The sequence below is a fragment of the Dendropsophus ebraccatus genome, chromosome 7 (genome assembly GCF_027789765.1).
Source record: "Dendropsophus ebraccatus isolate aDenEbr1 chromosome 7, aDenEbr1.pat, whole genome shotgun sequence".
Taxonomy (NCBI): Eukaryota; Metazoa; Chordata; class Amphibia; order Anura; family Hylidae; genus Dendropsophus; species Dendropsophus ebraccatus.
The window spans coordinates 31,606,999-31,627,044 of NC_091460.1; the positions used below are offsets into that span (position 1 = coordinate 31,606,999).

Genomic DNA, 20,046 nt, shown 5'->3' on the forward strand with positions numbered 1-20,046 from the left:
GTTTCCCTTTTAATACGTTCCGTTGTCTATTCATTCACACTGTTATTTTCCTAAGTGCGGTGATTTTGATTCAGATTGGTGATTCTATATATTTGAGCTATATATACCTTTCTTTTTTATTCTTATCTTGATTAAAAGCTATGTTTTAGTTCCTAAGTGCTTACTTTGTTATGAATTAAATTTGTTGCTTTATAGTAGCACAGGAGTGTGTATATCGGCGTGGAGGACGTTACCCCCTCCTATATCTAATTGGGTTTTCTGTGGAATTCGCTTTTTCCTGCATAGACCCAGTAATGGTGAATTTCCTGCATAGACCCTGTAATAGTGAATATTGAAGTCTAAAAAAAAAATTAAGATATCGAAAATATAATGATGCTACTGACACGTAGAGCCCTAAATTCAACCAAATACACTATCCCCGTATCCAGTGGCGAAATTTGGTGGGGGCAAAGGGGGCGGTCGCCCCCGGGCCCACTCAGGCAGGGGCCCACTGAGGTCTCAGACTGTTAATGCTGTCTGCAAAAGCTATTGCTTTTGCAGACAGCCTTAACACATGTCTGTAGTGGCCGGGGCCCCCAAGAAGGCAACAGCACCTGACAATAGCGGGCCCCCTGCTCCTGAGGGGCCCGCTCAGCTGTCGGATGCAGAGCCCGGCCAGGGCTGGATCTTCTCCCTGCATCTTCCTGCTTCTTCCTCACACGCTGCTGCTGGCCCCTCCCCCTCACTGTCCGACAGAGCTGGTATGAGGGGGAGGGGAGCTGGAGGGATCCTCACCGTCTATGGCTGCCAGGGAGAGACTGAAGACGTCCAGCAGCAGCTCTGACAGGGAGTGAGGCTGCCGAGTGCTGGAAGATGTCAGGTACTGAGTGCGGACTGTGAGAGGAGTGACAACACACAGACAGACAGACAGACAGAACCACATACCCACCCCACTGACCAAATGATCAGGAGGAGATATATTATATATATATATATACACACACAGTATATGTCTCCTGCTGCTCACTTGGTCACTGCTGTTTATATACGGTATGTATATATATATATATATATATATATATATATATATATATATATATATGACCAAGTGAGCAGCAGGATATATAAGTGATAAGTGACCGGCAGGATATATATACATATATATATATATATATATATATATATATATATACAGCTCTGACTTGCAACAGCTGGAGGGACTGAGTGTGACATCCTTGCTGTAGTCAGTGTGTAATGGAGGTCACCCAGCTTTCCCAGTGTCCTGTAGTCAGCATAATGGAGGTCACCCAGCTTTCCCAGTGTCCTGTAGTCAGCATAATGGAGGTCACCAAGCTTTCCCAGTATCCTGTCGTCAGTGTCATGGAGGCCACCCAGCTTTCCCAGCATCCTGTATGTCAGTGTGTAATGGAGGTCACCCAGCTTTCCAGCATCTTGTACTTAGTATGATGGAGGTCACCCAGCTTTCCCATCATTTTATAATGGAAGTCACACAGCTTTCCCAGTATCCTGTAGTCAGTATGATGGAGGTCACCCAGCTTTTCCAGCAATAGTACTCAGTATGATGGAGACTGCACAAGGGTCTGTAGTAGGGATGGTCCGAACCCGCAGAGGTTCGGGTTCGGCTGAACCCGAACGCTCGGCATCGGATTCCCGCTGTCTGCCCGCTCCGTGCAGCAGGAGGACCGCCTGGAAAACTGGGATACAGCCTATGGCTATGGCTGTATCCCAGTTTTCCAGGTGTTCCTCCCGCTGGATCCGCCCGCTGCACGGAGCGGGAAGACATCGGTAATCATTGCGGATGGTTCGGGTTCGTACGAACTCTGTTCGGACCATCCGTAGTCTGTACTAAACAGAGGAGGAGAGGAGTGTACAACACACGGGGGCATTACTATAGAGAAGCCTACACCCCAGAGAGGGGGGGCAATACCACAGAGAGGCCTATACTACACAGAGGCTGCATAGAGGGGGCTACACTACAGGGGAGTTTGTATAGAGATGAGGATAATGCTGGAGCGAGGAGCCTAAAATGTCTCTCTAGCAGATCCTGTGGAGACAAGTCATGGTCGGAAAAGTCTTCATGATGGCCGGGGCCAGATGGAGACCAAAGGAAAAGTGAACAACCTTGAATATAAAAAAAAAAAAAAAAAATCGCAATCCATGCAGAGAAGCCGCCTTCTGTGAGTGACTGAATGATGTTTTTGTATTTGGTAGAACACCGCTCTATGCCGTAATTAACACACTGCTTCTTCCAAGTAACCCCAATCTTCATGAAAGCCCCCCTTCCTTCCCCAGTGCTGAACTGAGTAAGGTCCGGGGGCCAAAGGCCCCCCACATCGACTCTGATCCCTAGCCTTCCTCCTCATGCAGCACCCACACTCTCTCAGAGGCCATGCTAACTTGTGTCCCTTTTTTAGGGTATAAACCCACACACCGTATACACAGCGTATTTACTGCTGCGATACGCAGCGAATACGCAGCAAAAACGCAACAAATACGCAACAAAAACGCAGCAGATTAGATCTAAATAACTGAACTCAGCATTAAATCTTCACCATCAAACTGCTGCGTATTTGCTGCGTATTTGTTGCGTATTTGCTGCGTATACGGTGTGTGGGTTTGTACCCTTAGAGCTCTTACCATGGTGAACGCTCTCCCTCCCTCTACTGCTTAGCCCTTACCACATTTTCACAAGCGCCCCCAACACATTTGACCCCCTTGCTGTACCTGCTCCATCATGTAGTTGCAAATGCAGGTATCTATACACCTTATGCTAAAGTAAGTTAAAGGGGTACTCCAGCAATTTTTATTTTTTAAAATTAACTGGTTTCAGAAACTTATATAGATTTGTAAATTACCTCTGTTTCAAAATCTCAAGTCTTCCAGTACTTATCAGATAGATAGATAGATAGATAGATAGATAGATAGATAGATAGATAGATGATAGATAGATAGATAGGAGATAGATAGATAGATAGATAGATAGATAGATAGATAGATAGATAGATAGATAGATAGATAGATAGGAGATAGATAGATAGATAGATAGATAGATGATAGATAGATAGATAGATAGATAGATAGATAGATAGATAGATAGATAGATAGATAGATAGGAGATAGATAGATAGATAGATAGATAGATAGGAGATAGATAGATAGATAGATAGATAGGAGATAGATAGATAGGAGATAGATAGATAGATAGATAGATAGATAGATAGATAGATAGATAGGAGATAGATAGATAGATAGATAGATAGTGAGATAGATAAATAGGAGATAGATAGGAGATAGATAGATAGGATAGAAGTGGATATCTAGCAGCTCATCATATATCTTTGATTGTACATACATGTATAATCACAACCAACTCACCCCTTTTAATGTCTAAAAGCATATTACCTATACCACTATTATTTTTAGGCAAAGATAATCTGGTTAAAAGGGTTCTCTAGAATTAAAAGAAAAACAGCATATTTGTTTTCTTCCAAAAACAGCGCCACCCCTGCTCTTAGGTTGTGTGTGGTATCACAACTTGGCTCCATACACTTTAGTCGAATACCACACACAAACTGAGGACAAGAGTGGTGCTGTCTGTGGAAGAAGGCAGCTATATTTTTCTAATCTTAAAGGGGTTGTCCGGCGATAAAAAATTATTCACAGAATAACACACATTACAAAGTTATACAACTTTGTAATGTATGTTATGTCTGTGAATGGCCCCCTTCCCCGTGTCCCACCACCCCCACCCGTGTACCCGGAAGTGTGGTGCGCTATACATTACCTGTCACGTGCCGACCACGGTCTCCGATCCTCAGCAGTGACGTCTTCTTCGGGAGGCCAGCGGATCTTCCCGAGTGCCGGCCGCCCTCTGCAGCGTCATCCGAAGCTCAGCCGCAATTGGCTGAGCATAACTGTGCTCAGCCAATCGCGGCTGAGCAGCTGATGACGTGGCCGCGTCATCAGCCGCGATTGGCTGAGCACAGTTATGCTCAGCCAATCGCGGCTGAGCTTCGGATGACGCTGCAGAGGGCGGCCGACACTCGGGAAGATCCGCTGGCCTCCCGAAGAAGACGTCACTGCTGAGGATCGGAGACCGTGGACGACACGAGATGCGGTGAGTATAATGCACCACACTTCCGGGTCTAGCGTGGGTGGGGGGAAACACGGGGAAGGGGGCCATTCACAGACATAACATACATTCCAAAGTTGTATAACTTTGTAATGTGTGTTATTCTGTGAATAATTTTTTATCGCCGGACAACCCCTTTAAGCCCTTTTACTTTTTTTGTGGTTCTATATTTCAGATGTAGAAGCCTCTTACACTGCTCTTTATCCTTATTCACTATAAGAAATGTAGAAGAATATTCCCTATATTATTCAGAAATCCGTGTCACCTGCTGAGATTTCCTATGGGTAACAATGGTTGGGGGCCCACTTAGACTCACTCGCCCCCCCTAGGCTGAACCCCTAGCTACGCCCCTGCCCGTATCATATAGATGCTTTAAACTATGAAATCCGAAGAAATCTGAAATTCGGTTGAACCGAACTTTCCGAAAAAATCCGGAAGTCCGATTGGAACGAACATTTGAAAAGTTCGCTCATCTCTTGCGAATACGCACATGGCGATACCAAATATGTTAATTTTTTAATTAATTAATTTATTTTTATTTATAAAATGGGAAAAGGGGGGTAATTCAAACTTTTATAATAGAGCACTGCAGATCAATGCTCTATCAATTCTGGTATGCAGCAGACCAGATCCATGGAGTGCCGAACCGGGATCAGCGTCATTCCAACGCTGAGCCCCGGCCCGGCCAGTGTAACAGGATGGAGGCTAAAGAGGAGGTTCGCTGCTTGGCTTGAAAGAGACACTGCTTCCTTACATGATGTTGGATCTTTATTGGGCCATTGTACCTTACATACAAAGAACAGGTTTGTCATTTGGAAGCATATGAGCATATGCTAGAGGAATGGGCTGAAACAGCACTGATATCTGGAGTATTTCCCCCCAACCTATTTTATTATTATTATGTAATTTTTGCTATTTATTAACATAACATTAACATACATGTAATTTTAAAAAAAAGATGGCTGCTAAGGTACATCAATGGAGGTATTGTTTCCTGGTTTGGAGGGGTAACCATCTTAGTATAGCTCCCTGATATGGTGGGATAACCCTACTGGTATGGCTCCCTGATATGGAGGGGTAACCATCCTGGTATGGCCGCCTGGTGATAAGGGGTAACCATCCTGGTATGGCCCCCTGGTATGGAGGGGTAACCATCCTGGTATGGCCCTCTGGTATGGAGGGGTAACCATCCTGGTATGGTCGCCTGGTGAAGAGGGATAACCATCCTGGTATGGCCGCCTGGTGAAGAGGGGTAACCATCTTGGTATGGCTCCCTGGTGAGGAGGGGTAACCATCCTGGTATGGCCCCCTGGTATGGAGGGGTAACCATCCTGGTATGGCCCCCTGGTATGGAGGGGTAACCATCCTGGTATGGTCGCCTGGTGAAGAGGGATAACCATCTTGGTATGGCCGCCTGGTGAAGAGGGGTAACCATCTTGGTATGGCTCCCTGGTGAGGAGGGGTAACCATCCTGGTATGGCCCCCTGGTATGGAGGGGTAACCATCCTGGTATGGCACCCTGGTTTAGAAAAATAATTATGACTACCAATCTAGTTGAACAAGCTATTTACTTTTATACATATCTCTATCAATAAGGCGGATTTTCAGATTAAAATTGGCTGACTAAGCATCTTTCTATTTGTGTTAGTGGAATACAGTCAGTGAGGCGGAGTAAGGGCAAGTAATCCTGGAAATTAACCAGCTTTAGTGTCTGGGTTCCTGTGGGCAGAATCCCCAGGAACAAGATGGTGCTGGTTTCTCCTGAAGGTGTGCTTGGGTATGGTATGGCTCTTACTCCTTAACCAACTGGTCTCGTGAGTGACACCCTGCTCAGCCAATACGTGGCTTTAGTGCTGTCTCGTCTCAGTGAGGATTGGCTGAGCGGGCTGTCACTCCCAAGACAAGTTTGTCTCAGAAGTAGCAGGGATGTTGTCAGTGGGAGACACTGGTGACAACGCATAGGGACACTGGGGGAGCATGACATGTTGATTATGTTTACAAACAGGGCATCAAAGTTTATAAAAAGTTAAATGCTGGATAGCTGGATAACCCCTTTAATGTTGGTGCTGGGATCCTTCTCTTCCTTGGCTATACTTTTTATGTCCTTCATGTGGGTAGTCACTGGATTTCACAGACATTGATGGGTTGAGTACAGGAAATCCATGTTGTCTGCCATAAAAGATGTATATTTATGGGCCGCTAGTAGTATCATAGTTAGTGCTGAGTACCTGCAGGTAAAGAAAGGGTTAATGTCAAAACCTTCCTCACCGAGAACCTTCCTACAGAAACTCTCATCGCATCGTAAACAGTGAAACTTGTCTTCTCCAATTCTAAAGAATGTACAATTAATAAGTGTGTAGGATAGAAGATAGCCCCCAACTTTCATCAATTTGGTCAATTTCTTCAGGTTTCTTCTGTAATCCTCATGATCCTTGCTGATGCCTTCCAGAGCCTAAATACTTGAGATGCAGTCGACTTTCGGCACATGTTTTAATTCTGAAAGGTTACCATCAGTGCACTTCCATTTCATGACCTTCTTTATTTTTCTTCTTAGGTTTTCTTCTTCTTCCGTATACCCATCGCTGTAAGACATAAACATTTCAAGATATTGAGTGGTGGCACTTATTTAGTCACAGACCATGAATGTACAGCACCTTTGCTCTGATGCTGCCAGAGCTTTCTTGAGTGGAAAAACCCTGTAAAGAGCCAAAGGTCCTTTCATAAACATTGGTCCCGATTTATTAATCTGTAATTTAATTAATCTGTCATGGACAGAGGGGGCAGCAGAGAACACTGTGTCACACTGAAAAGAATACACAACTTCCTGCAGGACATACAGCAACTGATAAGTACTGGATAATTAGAGATTTTAAATAGAAGTAAATTACAAATCTATATAACCTTCAGACACCAGTTAAATTGAAATATTTTTTTTTCCAATGGAGAAACCCTCTTAGGGACATATGACATACCCGTACGTCATATGTCCCCAGGAGGTGTTCAAAGTGGGGGCGTGTGGCGACCCCGCTTTGAACCGCCGCAATCCTGGGTGCCGCGTGTAGCCCGGGACCGTGGCTATTAGCTGGCACGGTCTGAACGCTGTGCCCGCTAATCAGGTAATCGGAGGCAGCTGTCAAACATGACAGCTGCCTCCGATTACCGGATGCAGCCGTTCCCTGGTGTCTAGTGGGGGAGATCACAACGTCCCGGAGGAGTGATCTCCGTGTGTGCTGCCGGCCGGGGTCCGCTCCAAGATGGCGCCGACCCCGGCTCGGCACTCGTTTGTTTTCGGCTGCAGCAGCCGAAAGCAAATGAGTGCCGATCTCATTCATCTTTGCTGTATAAGAGAGATGAAAGTGTATATACTACTTCTAGTATAGGTGTAAAAAAAAGTGTTGTTATTAAATAAAAAGCCCCCTCCCCTAATAAAGGTTTGAATCACCCCCCTTTTCCCATGTTTAAAATAAAAGTAAATAAATAAATAAATAAACATGTTTGCTATCGCCGCGTGCGTAATCGCCCGAACTATTAATTAATCACCGCAAAAAAATCCCAAAGTGCAAAATTAAGCATTAAATCCAGAAAAAATGTAATAAAAAGCGATCAAAAGTCATATATGCGCAATCAAGGTACCGATAGAAAGATCACATCATGGCGCAAAAAATGACACCTGACACAGCCCCATAGAGCAAAGGATAAAAGCATTATAAGCCTGGGAATGGAGCGATTTTAAGGAACGTATATTTGTTAACAATGGTTTGAATTTTTTACAGGCTATTAGATACATCAGTTATATATCGATATATGTTATATATCGTTTTAATCGTAACGACTTGAGGAATATGCACAACAAGTCAGTTTTACACCAGGGCGAATGGCGTAAAAACAAATACCCCCCAAAATAAAAGAAATGCTTGTTTTTTTTCAATTTCACCACACTTTGAATTTTTTTATGGTTACGCAGTGTACTTTATGCAAAAATTCAGCCTGTCATTGCAAAGTACAATTAGTGATGCAAAAAATAAGGGCTCATGTGGGTTTCTAGGTGGAAAAATGCAAGTGCTATGGCCTTTTAAACACAAGGAGGAAAAAACGAAAACGCAAAATGAAAATTGGCCCCGTCCTTAAAGGGTTAAACATTCATGCTACTGTACTGAAATGCTGTGTCAGTACAGAAGCACAAATATTTAAACAGCATTTTGAGCACCACAATGCTCTATAGAGCATTATGCTCGACCGAGTGTGCTCGCTCAACACTAATAGCAACCAGTTATAGCCCATTATGAGAAATGAAAGCTGAGCTGTAACTGGTTAACTGCTATGTATCTGAGACAAAATTATTTCACTGCCTCTATTTACAGATGCCATCATCTTTCTCTATTATAATGAGTAAGGTAGTACTGTAATTTCTTACTGTATTCACATATAACAGAGGTCTGCTAGCACTGCTGTTATTCACTATAGCTACTGCCCAGCATGTGAAACACAATCCCTCCTTTGTTGTTCTTTATGTGGGAAATGCAGCTCCATAACAGGGAAAAATTTTTAGTCCCCCAAATTTTACTAGAAAGCAAAGCTGTTAAATGTACAGTAGTTGTCATGTTTGTATTAAACAAGCATTAAAGAAGGAAAATTATACTGGACCTGCTCATCCCTTTCAACTCCCTTAAGAGTTTTGAAGTTGGCGACCAGTCAAAGGCAAATGGATCTTTTCTTCTCCACAGTTCAAGCTCCTTGATGTCAGCGTCATTAATTGTTACGATAAAAATTTCTTCAAAGAACTCACACAAAGAACTTTCACTAAAATATTACAGCCATAAAAGTGTAAGGCCTTTTTTCCTCTATTTAAGGGTCATTTGGGTAATTTTCATATACTAAAAAAGCTGCTTTACAAATTGCATAACATCATTTGCTGTTGCCAGAATAAAATTGAAACAAAAAGTCAGCAAAATGCTCCATAAGCTACAAAAAAGTCTTACATTTTGAACCCATTTGTTGAATAAAACATGTCTGGTTGTAACCTAAGTTTTTCTTATACATTTGTAAGACTGTTAAGATTTTCAATGTGTCATAAATATCTGATAGATGCGGGTTCCATCTCTGGATAAAAACTAATCTCTGTGGTAAGCTCAGAGAGAGCTACACCACTGGTCATACAGATGTTTCCAGTCTCACCTTTCTCTTAGATAAGTAAAAGGGCATTTGGAAAGCCTAAATAAAATGCTGCTGGTATATAGAAAATCATAAAGAGCCTATACTTACCTCTCCAGGATCCCCGGTGTACTGCTGAGGTTTCTCTGGGTCAGTTACTGACCACAGTTGCCGCCACTTCCAAGACAAACTCGTCTTGGCAGTGACAGTCCCCTCAGCCAAACACTGGCCAAGGTGCTCTCCTGTCTCAGCTAGTGATTGGCTGAGCAAGCTGTTACTGCTAAGACAAATTCCTCTGGGAAATGGCGGTGGCTGCTTTCAGTGGTGTACCCTGAGACGCTACAGCACTGGGGGAGCATAAGCTATTTATTATTTTCTATATACGGGCAGCGTTATATTAAAGGTTTCCAAATACCAAAGTACCCTTTTAAGGAAAGGAATTTTCATGTCAGGCTCCTATTAAGATATATCATTGAATATATGTAGTCTGGAGATAAGATGAGAATGGACACTTCTGTAGCAGCCAGCAGCTCATTGGACAAGTTAGGGATTCTGTTGAGGAGCTGCATGGGGTACTGGAAATGGGACCTCCATCTATCCAACAGTAAAGGCCTATCCTGTCCCCAGTCATTTCACGCTTTGCCCACACATTACTGGTATTGCCAAAAGGTAATACAACAGCGTGCCCCCAGTGGGCCCATAAATATATTGGACTGAACATACTTTCTGACTTTGGTGCATTTCCTGATACTGGATTTATTTGGGAGTTACGGGAGAGGTTTGGCAGGTAGAAAAAAATCAGTTCGGGCAAGGGGTCGGGGGAACATAATAAAGAATGTATATTTACCATTCCCCATGCCCACGTAGCGCTGCACCCTTCTTCAGGGCACCCATTGGCACGTACCCCAAAGCTTGGAGAAAATGACATCCATTGGGGTATGGCGCAATGTGGGCATGGGGTAAATATACTTCCTTTATTATGGTTCCCCCACCTCCTGCCTGCAGTGTAATTTAAAATTTTGCTGGATTTTAAGGCGACTGTACCCACAATCTGACCCCCCAAATCACTTGTATCTTCTTATAGCTGTTTTAAAAAGATCTGTCCTGCGGTCGGTTCAGCAGGTAATGCAGTTTTTGTCCTAAAAAACAACTTTTAAACTTGCAGCCCTGTGTCAAATTGGCATTGCCTAGAGTATCTATGCCCTAGGCTTGCACTGCTTCGCCGTCCCTTCTCCCCGCCCTCTTCATCATTAGGAATGCCTTAGGCGGGAATTCTCCTATTCATCCTAGTCTCCTAGTCATTAATAGAATGATGGTCCATTATTTCCAGTAGGTCTGCTGGGGGTACAGTACAGTGTACATCAGCATACGTTTATGAAAGGTTTCTAACGTACCGATAATGTGTGGGTAAAACATGATGTCAATGGAACAGGAATAGACCCTTAATTCTTCCTGACTTGAACTGGGAGCAAAACATCCAACCAAAACATCAGCACTTATTGGTAACCACCAGGGTACGTAGGGACAAATTACTGGGGGCATAGTAGCATTCAGTTGTCTATTAATTTATATATTCCAGGGAGGATTAATAAAGTAATGGAGGTAAATGCAAAGGGCCCCCTCTCCATAAGCCAAAGCAGAGAGCTGCTAACTGAGTGGATCTCAGTGGACCTGGCCTGTTCTATGGTCAGGGCCGATTCTAGCTCTTCTGCTGCCTGAGGCGAGAACTGAAATAGCGCCCCCCCCCAACTGAGATCAACATCATATACACACCAAATAATCCCACCACATAATGACTGCATATCACCACTCCATAGTGACTAAATACTATCACCAATATTACCACTACAAGGGAAAAATTCCGGCACATCCTGAACTCACTACCCCTGCTTAATGACTGATCAATACCACCAGTAGTGCTACTGAATAAAAAACACTGTATAGAGTCCAGCATTACCCCCACACAGTGATAGTATAGTGATCAGGGTGCAGTTACATCCAGTGACTCACAGGTGACGTCTTCTCTCATCAGAGTTGTTCACTTTCTCTTTTCTTCTCCATTCAGATCCGACTCCATCATAAAGACTTCTGTTAGCCATGACTTGTCCCCGCAGCATCTATTGGACAGACATTTTAGGCTCCACAATTTAAAAGATCCCTTCTGCATCTCCACACTATTGTAATCCCCATTCTCCTCATGTAGTCATAATCCCCCTTAGGCAGTTATAATCCCCCCATCTCCTCCTGTAGTCATAATCCCCCGTGTCCCCCATCTCCTCATAATCCTCCAATCTCATCATAATCCCCCCCACCTGTGTCTCACCATCTCCTCATATTCCTCCTGTGCCCCCCATAATCCTCCCATCTCATATTCCTCCTGTGCCCCCCATAATCCTCCCATCTCCTCATATTCCTCCTGTGCCCCCATAATCCTCCCATCTCCTCATATTCCTCCTGTGCCCCCCATAATCCTCCCATCTCATATTCCTCCTGTGCCCCCCATAATCCTCCCATCTCCTCATATTCCTCCTGTGCCCCCATAATCCTCCCATCTCCTCATATTCCTCCTGTGCCCCCCATAATCCTCCCATCTCATATTCCTCCTGTGCCCCCCATAATCCTCCCATCTCCTCATATTCCTCCTGTGCCCCCATAATCCTCCCATCTCCTCATATTCCTCCTGTGCCCCCCATAATCCTCCCATCTCCTCATATTCCTCCTGTGCCTCCCCATCTCCCCACAATCACCCCCTGTATCATCCATCTACTGTGTCCCCCCATCTCCCCACAATCACCCCCTGTATCATCCATCTCCTGTGTCCCCCATCTCCCCACAATAACCCCCTGTATCATCCATCTCCTGTGTCCCCCCATCTCCCCACAATCACCCCCTGTATCATCCATCTCCTGTGTCTCCCCACAATCACCCCCTGTATCATCCATCTCCTGTGTCCCCCCATCTCCCCACAATCACCCCCTGTATCATCCATCTCCTGTGTCCCCCCATCTCCCCACAATAACCCCCTGTATCATCCATCTCCTGTGTCCCCCCATTTCCCCACAATTACCCCCTGTATCATCTATCTCCTGTGTCTCCCCAAAATCACCCCCTGTATCATCCATCTCCTGTGTCCCCCCCATCTCCCCACAATTACCCCCTGTATCACCCATCTCCTGTGTCCCCCCATCTCCCCACAATCACCCCCTGTGTCATCCATCTCCTGTGTCCCCCCATCTCCCCACAATCACCCCCTGTATCATCCATCTCCTGTGTCCCCCCATCACCCCACAATTACCCCCTGTATCATCCATCTCCTGTGTCCCCCCATCTCCCCACAATTACCCCCTGTATCATCCATCTCCTGTGTCCCCCCATCACCCCACAATTACCCCCTGTATCATCCATCTCCTGTGTCCCCCCATCTCCCCACAATCACCCCCTGTATCATCCATCTCCTGTGTCCCCCCATCACCCCACAATTACCCCCTGTATCATCCATCTCCTGTGTCCCCCCATCTCCCCACAATTACCCCCTGTATCATCCATCTCCTGTGTCCCCCCATCACCCCACAATTACCCCCTGTATCATCCATCTCCTGTGTCCCCCCATCTCCCCACAATTACCCCCTGTATCATCCATCTCCTGTGTCCCCCCATCTCCCCACAATCACCCCCTGTATCATCCATCTCCTGTGTCCCCCCCATCTCCCCACAATCACCCCCTGTATCATCCATCCTCTATGTCCCCCCACAATCACCCCCTGTATCATCCATCTCCTGTGTCCCCCCATCTCCCCACAATCACCCCCTGTATCATCCATCTCCTGTGTCCCCCCATTTCCCCACAATTACCCCCTGTATCATCTATCTCCTGTGTCTCCCCAAAATCACCCCCTGTATCATCCATCTCCTGTGTCCCCCCACAATCACCCCCTGTATCATCCATCTCCTGTGTCCCCCCATCTCCCCACAATCACCCCCTGTATCATCCATCTCCTGTGTCCCCCCATCTCCCCACAATCACCCCCTGTATCATCCATCTCCTGTGTCCCTCCATCACCCCACAATTACCCCTGTATCATCCATCTCCTGTGTCCCCCCATCGCCCCACAATTACCCCCTGTATCATCCATCTTCTATGTCCCCCCACAATCACCCCCTGTATCATCCATCTCCTGTGCCCCCCCCCCCCCCCCCATCTCAGCAAAGTAAAACAAAAAACAGGCCAGCATCTCCTCACCTCACCACTCGTTCCCGCTGTCCCTGTGGCCTCCTGGATGCTTCCTGGTCAGGCTGATCACAGATCTCATAGAGCAGCCTGACCAGGAAGACATCACTGGCTGCTCCAGGTCACTTCTAGATCGCAGCACTAACACAGCCTGCGACCTAGAAGTGAATGGCACAGAGCAGAGAACTCTTAGTTCCCTGCTCTGAGCCTCCTGTCAGCTGTGTGTGCCTCCTAATAAGGACACAGACACAGCTGACAGCAGGGGGCGCTCCTATAGTGCAGAAGCAGGGAGTCCGGCATCACACTGGAGTCCCTGCTTCTGCACGTATATTCCGTGGGCGGTACGCTATTAGCGTAGCATGCCCCGGAATATGCATACAGGAGCAGAGACATCAGTCTATGGCTGATCTCTCTGCTCCTGTAGTCAGTGAGCGGTCAGGCATATTATATATGCATGAAAGCTCACTGTGCAGGGGCGGCCAGTGCCGCCCCCTGCAGGGTCCTAAGAGCTGCCGCCTGAGGCGAAGACTTCACTTCACCTCATGGCAGATGCGGGCCTGTCTATGGTGCTATGTGGTGCTACATACTTTGCATTAGCTGTGCAGCCAGAGGCAACCTCTCCCAGTAACTGCAGCCGATCACTGGGTTACTGAAGCTGAATCTGACAAACATTCGGACATGAATAAATCTGGACATGAAGGGCCAACAGGTCACTTTACTTACCTGACTTTAACACATTATAAAAGCATCTCATCATGTTGATCGTAGACTCCTTTAAAACTGAATATGGAACATCTTTAGAAAAGTAGTCTTGCAGTAGTTTCTTGTTGTCCATGTCATAATCAGGATAGTAGTGGTGCACATGGAGATCCATTGTATCAATGGGCTGATTTTCTAAAATTGAAGCTGGTCTTATTATTAGGGAATTATCATGTTTTCTAATGTTTTTATTTTTTTACTAGAAAATGTACCCGGCGCTGCCCGGGTATAAAGTCTCAATGTGTTAATTAGATTTGTTCTAAGGTGCCCAGGAGGCCAAGCTAAAGGTATTGTTTCATCTGAGTTAATCAGTGGAATTAGTGTATACCTGTAGTGCATAGTTGGAGGGGTTCTGTATACCCACAATGTATAGTTTTTAGGAGTCTCGCATATCTGGAGTGCATAGTTGGGGGGGTGTATACCTATAGTGTATAGTTGGGGGGGGGTTCCTGTATACCTGTAGTGTGTATTTGGGGGGGGGGGCTGTATACCTGTAGTGTATAGTTGAGGGAGGTCCTGTATACCTGCAGTGTACAGTTGGTGAAGGTCCTGTATACCTGTACTGTATAGTTCGGGGGTCCTGTATACCTGTAGTATATAGTTGGTGCTGTATACCTGTAATGTATAGTTGGTGGAGGTCTTGTATACCTGTAGTTTATAGTTTGAGGGTCCTGGATACCTGTAGTGTATAATTGGTGGAGGTCTTGTATACCTGTAGTATATAGTTCGGGGGTCCTGTATACCTGTAGTAAATAGTTTGAGGGTCCTGTATAACTATAGTATAGAGTTGGTGGAGGTCCTGTATACCTGTAGTGTATAGTTTGGGGTCCTATATACCTGTAGTATATAGCTGGTGGAGTTCCTGTATACCTGTAGTATATTTGAGGTCCTGTATACTTGTAGTATAGAGTTGGTGAAGGTCCTGTATACCTGTAGTGTATAGTTTTGAGGTCCTGTATATCTGTAGTGTATAGTTTGGGGTCGTATATACCTGTAGTATATAGTTGGTGGAGTTCCTGTATACCTGTAGTGTATAGTTTTGGGGTCCTGTATACCTGTAGTATATAGTTGGTGGAGGTCCTGTATACCTGAAGTATATAGCTGGTGGAGGTCCTGTATACCTGTAGTATATAGTTTTGGGGTCCTGTATACCTGTAGTGTAAAGTTTGGGGTCCTGTATACCTGTAGTATATAGTTTTGTGGAGGTCCCGTGCACCTGTAGTGTATAGTTTTGGGGTCCTGTATACCTGTAGTGTCCTGTATACCTGCAGGGTTGTATTTACCCGTATGGCAGTGTTATTCAGTCAGTGTGTCTGTATTGGTCATGTCTGGTATGGCGGTGTTATCCAGTCACAGTATGGCGGTATTGGTCAGGTCTGGTGTGGCGGTGTTATCCAGTCACGGTATGGTGGTATTGGTCAGGTCTGGTATAGCGGTGTTATCCAGTCACAGTATGGCGGTATTGGTCAGGTCTGGTGTGGCTGTGTTACCCAGTCAGTTTGCCGGTATTGGTCAGGTCTGGTATGGCAGTGTTATCCAGTCACAGTATGGCGGTATTGGTCAGGTCTGGTATGACAGTGTTATCCAGCACAGTATGGCGGTATTGGTGAGGTCTGGTATGGCAGTGTTATCCAGTCACAGTATGGCGGGAATTGGTCAGGTCTGGTATGACAGTGTTATCCAGTCACAGTGTGGCGGTATTGGTCAGGTCTGGTATGACAGTGTTATCCAGTCACAGTATGGCGGTATTGGTCAGGTCTGGTGTGGCAGTGTTATCCAGTCACAGTATGGCGATATTGGTCAGGTCTGGAGGTGTTATCCAGTCACAGTATGGCGGTATTGGTCAGGTCTGGTATGGAGGTGTTATCCAGTCACAGTATGGCAGTATTGGTCAGGTCTGGTGTGGCAGTGTTACCCAGTCACAGTTTGGTATACTTGTTGTGCCCTGTATACATGTACTGTATAAATGAAGTAGGGGCTCCTGTATATACATGTAATGTATAGATGGAGTAGGGGGTCCTGTGTATACATGTACTGTATAGATGGAGTAGGGGCTCCTGTATATAAATGTACTGTATAGATGGAGTAGGGGGTTCTGTATATACATGTACTGTATAGATGGAGTAGGGGGCCCTGTATATACATGTACTGTATAGATGAAGTAGGGGGTCCTGTATATACATGTACTGTATAGATGGAGTAGGGGGTCCTGTATATACATGTACTGTATAGATGGAGTAGGGGGCCCTGTATATACATGTACTGTATAGTTGGAGTAGGGGGTCCTGTATATACATGTACTGTATAGATGGAGTAGGGGGCCCTGTATATACATGTACTGTATAGATGGAGTAGGGGGTCCTGTATATACATGTACTGTATAGATGGAGTAGGGGGTCCTGTATATACATGTACTGTATAGATGGAGTAGGGGGTCCTGTATATACATGTACTGTATAGATGGAGTAGGGGGTCCTGTATATACATGTACTGTATAGATGGAGTAGGGGGTCCTGTATATACATGTACTGTATAGATGGAGTAGGGGGTCCTGTATATACATGTACTGTATAGATGGAGTAGGGGGTCCTGTATATACATGTACTGTATAGATGGAGTAGGGGGTCCTGTATATACATGTACTGTATAGATGGAGTAGGGGGTCCTGTATATACATGTACTGTATAGATGGAGTAGGGGGTCTACCAGTTATTACTGTGGATGTTGTGAGGCAGCTTCCCTAGCAACCATTGCTCCCTGTGAAAATGAAAGCAGTAATCCTATTGGTTGCTAAGGCTCCAACTGCCGTGTCTGCTGCAGCTAATTTTATCACCTGTGTGTGCAGTGAGGAGATTTTCCCATTCATCTCTATGGGGCGCTCTTTCCCCTCCCCCTCCTCTCCTGTACATCTGGCGGGGACGGGACCTTCGCAATAACCTTCCCGGGCACCCAATGTATCTGTGTGCCAAATTTGGGGTCAAACGGTTCAGGCGTTTTGAAGTCTATAGAGGACAGACAGACAGACAGACAGACAGAAGGACAGACAGACAGACTTTGATTTTTATGATATAGATAGGATTTCAAGCATTCATGTTGTTTCTACTCAATATTAAGAATAAACTGGCATGTGTGTTTCCATGAGAAGTAGCATGTTTTCTGGCATTTTCCCCAGTTTACCCTCTGCAAGGTCTAATTTTTAGTTATCTCTGAACTAGTTGATATAGGTTAGCCTCCCTGTCTCTCATACAGTGCACCCACACAGAAGCAGAGATCTTGTTTCCTTGTCAGTCTATAGAACACCCTCCAAAGCAGCAGCAGCATGAAGGATGTTATAGAGCGGTAGCGAGCAGTGTAAACTGTGGTTCAAGAAAAAAAAAACAAAAAAAGAAAAAAGTCGAGAAACACATGAAATCCCGGCCCCATTTGATTGACAGCCCTGGCAGCACACATCTGTCTCCCACTCTGTGAAGTGAAGGTGCCAAAGCAGACGCACTTTTACAGACCAGAAGAAACAGGTCGCAGTGTGTGTGTGTGTGTATAATTTCCTATACCTTTTCCAGGAAGAGAAAGAACATGGTATATGTAGAAAAGAAGACGGTGAAACAAGAAGTTATAGCATGTGGTATACTTATATACCTGTATATATTATGTAACTTGTATAACTTTTAGTTTATTTGATGGCTTTTTAAAAATAGATGTTCTTTAAAATTGCTCTATACCCAGGCTTATAACGCTATAATTTTTTGGTCTATGGGGCTGTGTGAGGTGTCATGTTTTGTGCCATGATGTGCACTTTCTATCGGTACCTTGATTGCCTATATGCGACTTTTTGATCACTTTTTATTACAATTTTTCTGGATTTGATGCGTCCAAAAATATGCATTTTTTTTTGTGCTTACGCTATTTATCATGCAAGATCAGGAATGTGATAACTTAATAGTTTGGGCAATTACGCACACGGCGATACCAAACATGTTTATTTATTTTTATTTATAAAATAGGAAAAGGGGGGACATTTATAAGGGGAGGGGATTTTTTTTATTAATAAAAAAACTTTTTTTTGACACACTAACTAGAAGTCCCCCTGGGGTTAGGGTTATTCCCCCTGGGGTTAGGATTATACCCCCTGGGGTTAGGGTTATTCCCCCTGGGGGACTTCTAGTATAACTACACTGATCTCTCATTGAGATCTATGCAGTATATCTATATCTACACTGCATAGATTAATGAGATCAAGGTTCTATTGCTCTCGGCTGCTGCACAATAGATTGCCGAGGTGGCTCAGATGCACAGAACACTCCTCTGCGATCGCATCACGAAGGGGGGGGGGGGGTAGATCCCCCCACTAGACCACCATGGATGGGGGAAAACAGCCTTTTAAATGCAGCTGTCAACTTTGACAGCTGCATTTAAATGGCTAATTAGCGGGAACGGTGATCGGACCATGCCCTCTAATTGCCGCAGATAGCACCCTGAATCGCGGCAGTCCAGAGCAGCCCTCCTTCTAACTCCCCTAGTAATGCCAGGGCGTACATGTATGCCCTGTGTTGTTAAGGGGTTAAAGGGGGTACTCTGGAGAAGATATTTTTCTTTCAAATCAACTGGTGTCAGAAAGTTATATAGATTTGTAATTTAATTCTATTTACAAATATTAAGTCTTCCTATACTTATCAGCTGCTGTATGAGCTGCAGGAAGTAATGTTTTACTTTGTCTGACACAGTGCTCTCTGCTGCCACATCTGTCCGAGACTGGAACTGTCAAGAGCAGGAGAGGTTTTCTATGGGGATTTGCTATTTCTCTAGAGAGTTCCAATCTCGCACAGAGATGTCAGCACAGAGCAGTGTGTCAGACTGAAAATAAAACACCACTTCCTGCAGCACATACAGCAGCTGATAAGTATGGAAACAATTGTGATTTTTAAATAGAAGTAAAATACAAATGTATATAACTTTCTGAAACCAGTTGATATAAAAGAAAAAGATTTTCCCCAGAGTGCCCCTTTAAGGACTTGAAGGGGTGCTGCTGAATTTTGTTGGGACGTTGTATATAGACTGCAAAAACTGAAATAACGTGTATAAAAGTCATAGTATCTGAATACAAAAAACAGACAAGTAATAATAGAGAGGATTACTTATACATAGATATCCATACCAGAGGTGCTGTTGCACAGCCGGAGCCTAGAAGACGCTGCAGATGGATCCTGCTGGACGGGCAGTATTACCACTGATTCCTCCTGGAAGAATTCTTGGTTACAGGAAGAGGTGGAGGCGATGCTCTATGGCTTATATATTATGTCATTTGGCAAATAATCAAAAAAAGGATGTAGAGAATAAAGTTTGGCAGAAATAAGACCTTGCCTATCAGCTACATGTAACATTATGATGTGATTGCTAAGCACATGCCAGGTAATATGGAAAGATTCCAATGCTAAAGTACATTCTGGTCTCAGTGATATCACTATATATGTATAGAATTATTATTTACTGCTTTATGGTGGAGGACAAGCCTGATGCTTACATAGCAGAAGTAGCATGTGAAGTCGGGTTCTGAGTGTTCCCACTGGTTTGGCATTGCACAAGGTTGGTGTACCCTCCTGCGCAAATTTTACTACAACTTAAATGGTGATTGATGTGTTCCTAACAGAATATGGAGCCAATTCCTAGAAAATATTAGAGAACAATAAATTATTTATCAAAGAAATATTACAATGGGGTAAATGTACTATTACACCTGAATTCTTGCATAAAAGCTATTGTGTAGGTTTTCAAGGCAAAT

At 44.6% G+C, this 20,046-nt stretch overlaps 1 protein-coding gene across 6 annotated transcripts; it reads right to left on the reverse strand.

The window, feature by feature from the left end:
• Positions 1-5,033: 5,033 nt before the first annotated feature.
• LOC138796706 (nicotinamide N-methyltransferase-like) lies at positions 5,034-19,503 on the reverse strand. 6 transcript variants are annotated; one of them, XM_069976351.1, is made up of 6 exons: positions 16,987-17,074; positions 14,235-14,405; positions 11,294-11,400; positions 8,777-8,932; positions 6,641-6,714; positions 5,036-6,360 (listed from the first exon to the last, which is right to left on the reverse strand). In XM_069976351.1, the coding sequence occupies exons 3-6, from the start codon at positions 11,398-11,400 to the stop codon at positions 6,347-6,349; spliced, it is 351 nt and encodes a 116-aa protein (XP_069832452.1). In that variant the 5' UTR covers positions 14,235-14,405; positions 16,987-17,074; the 3' UTR covers positions 5,036-6,346. The 6 variants fall into 6 exon arrangements, 2 of the variants coding, with proteins under 2 accessions (XP_069832452.1, XP_069832451.1); XM_069976350.1 differs by having other exon boundaries at positions 5,040-6,714; positions 16,987-17,071; XR_011363795.1 differs by lacking the exon at positions 8,777-8,932 and having other exon boundaries at positions 5,042-6,714; positions 16,987-17,066.
• Between the last annotated feature and the right edge of the window lie 543 nt (positions 19,504-20,046).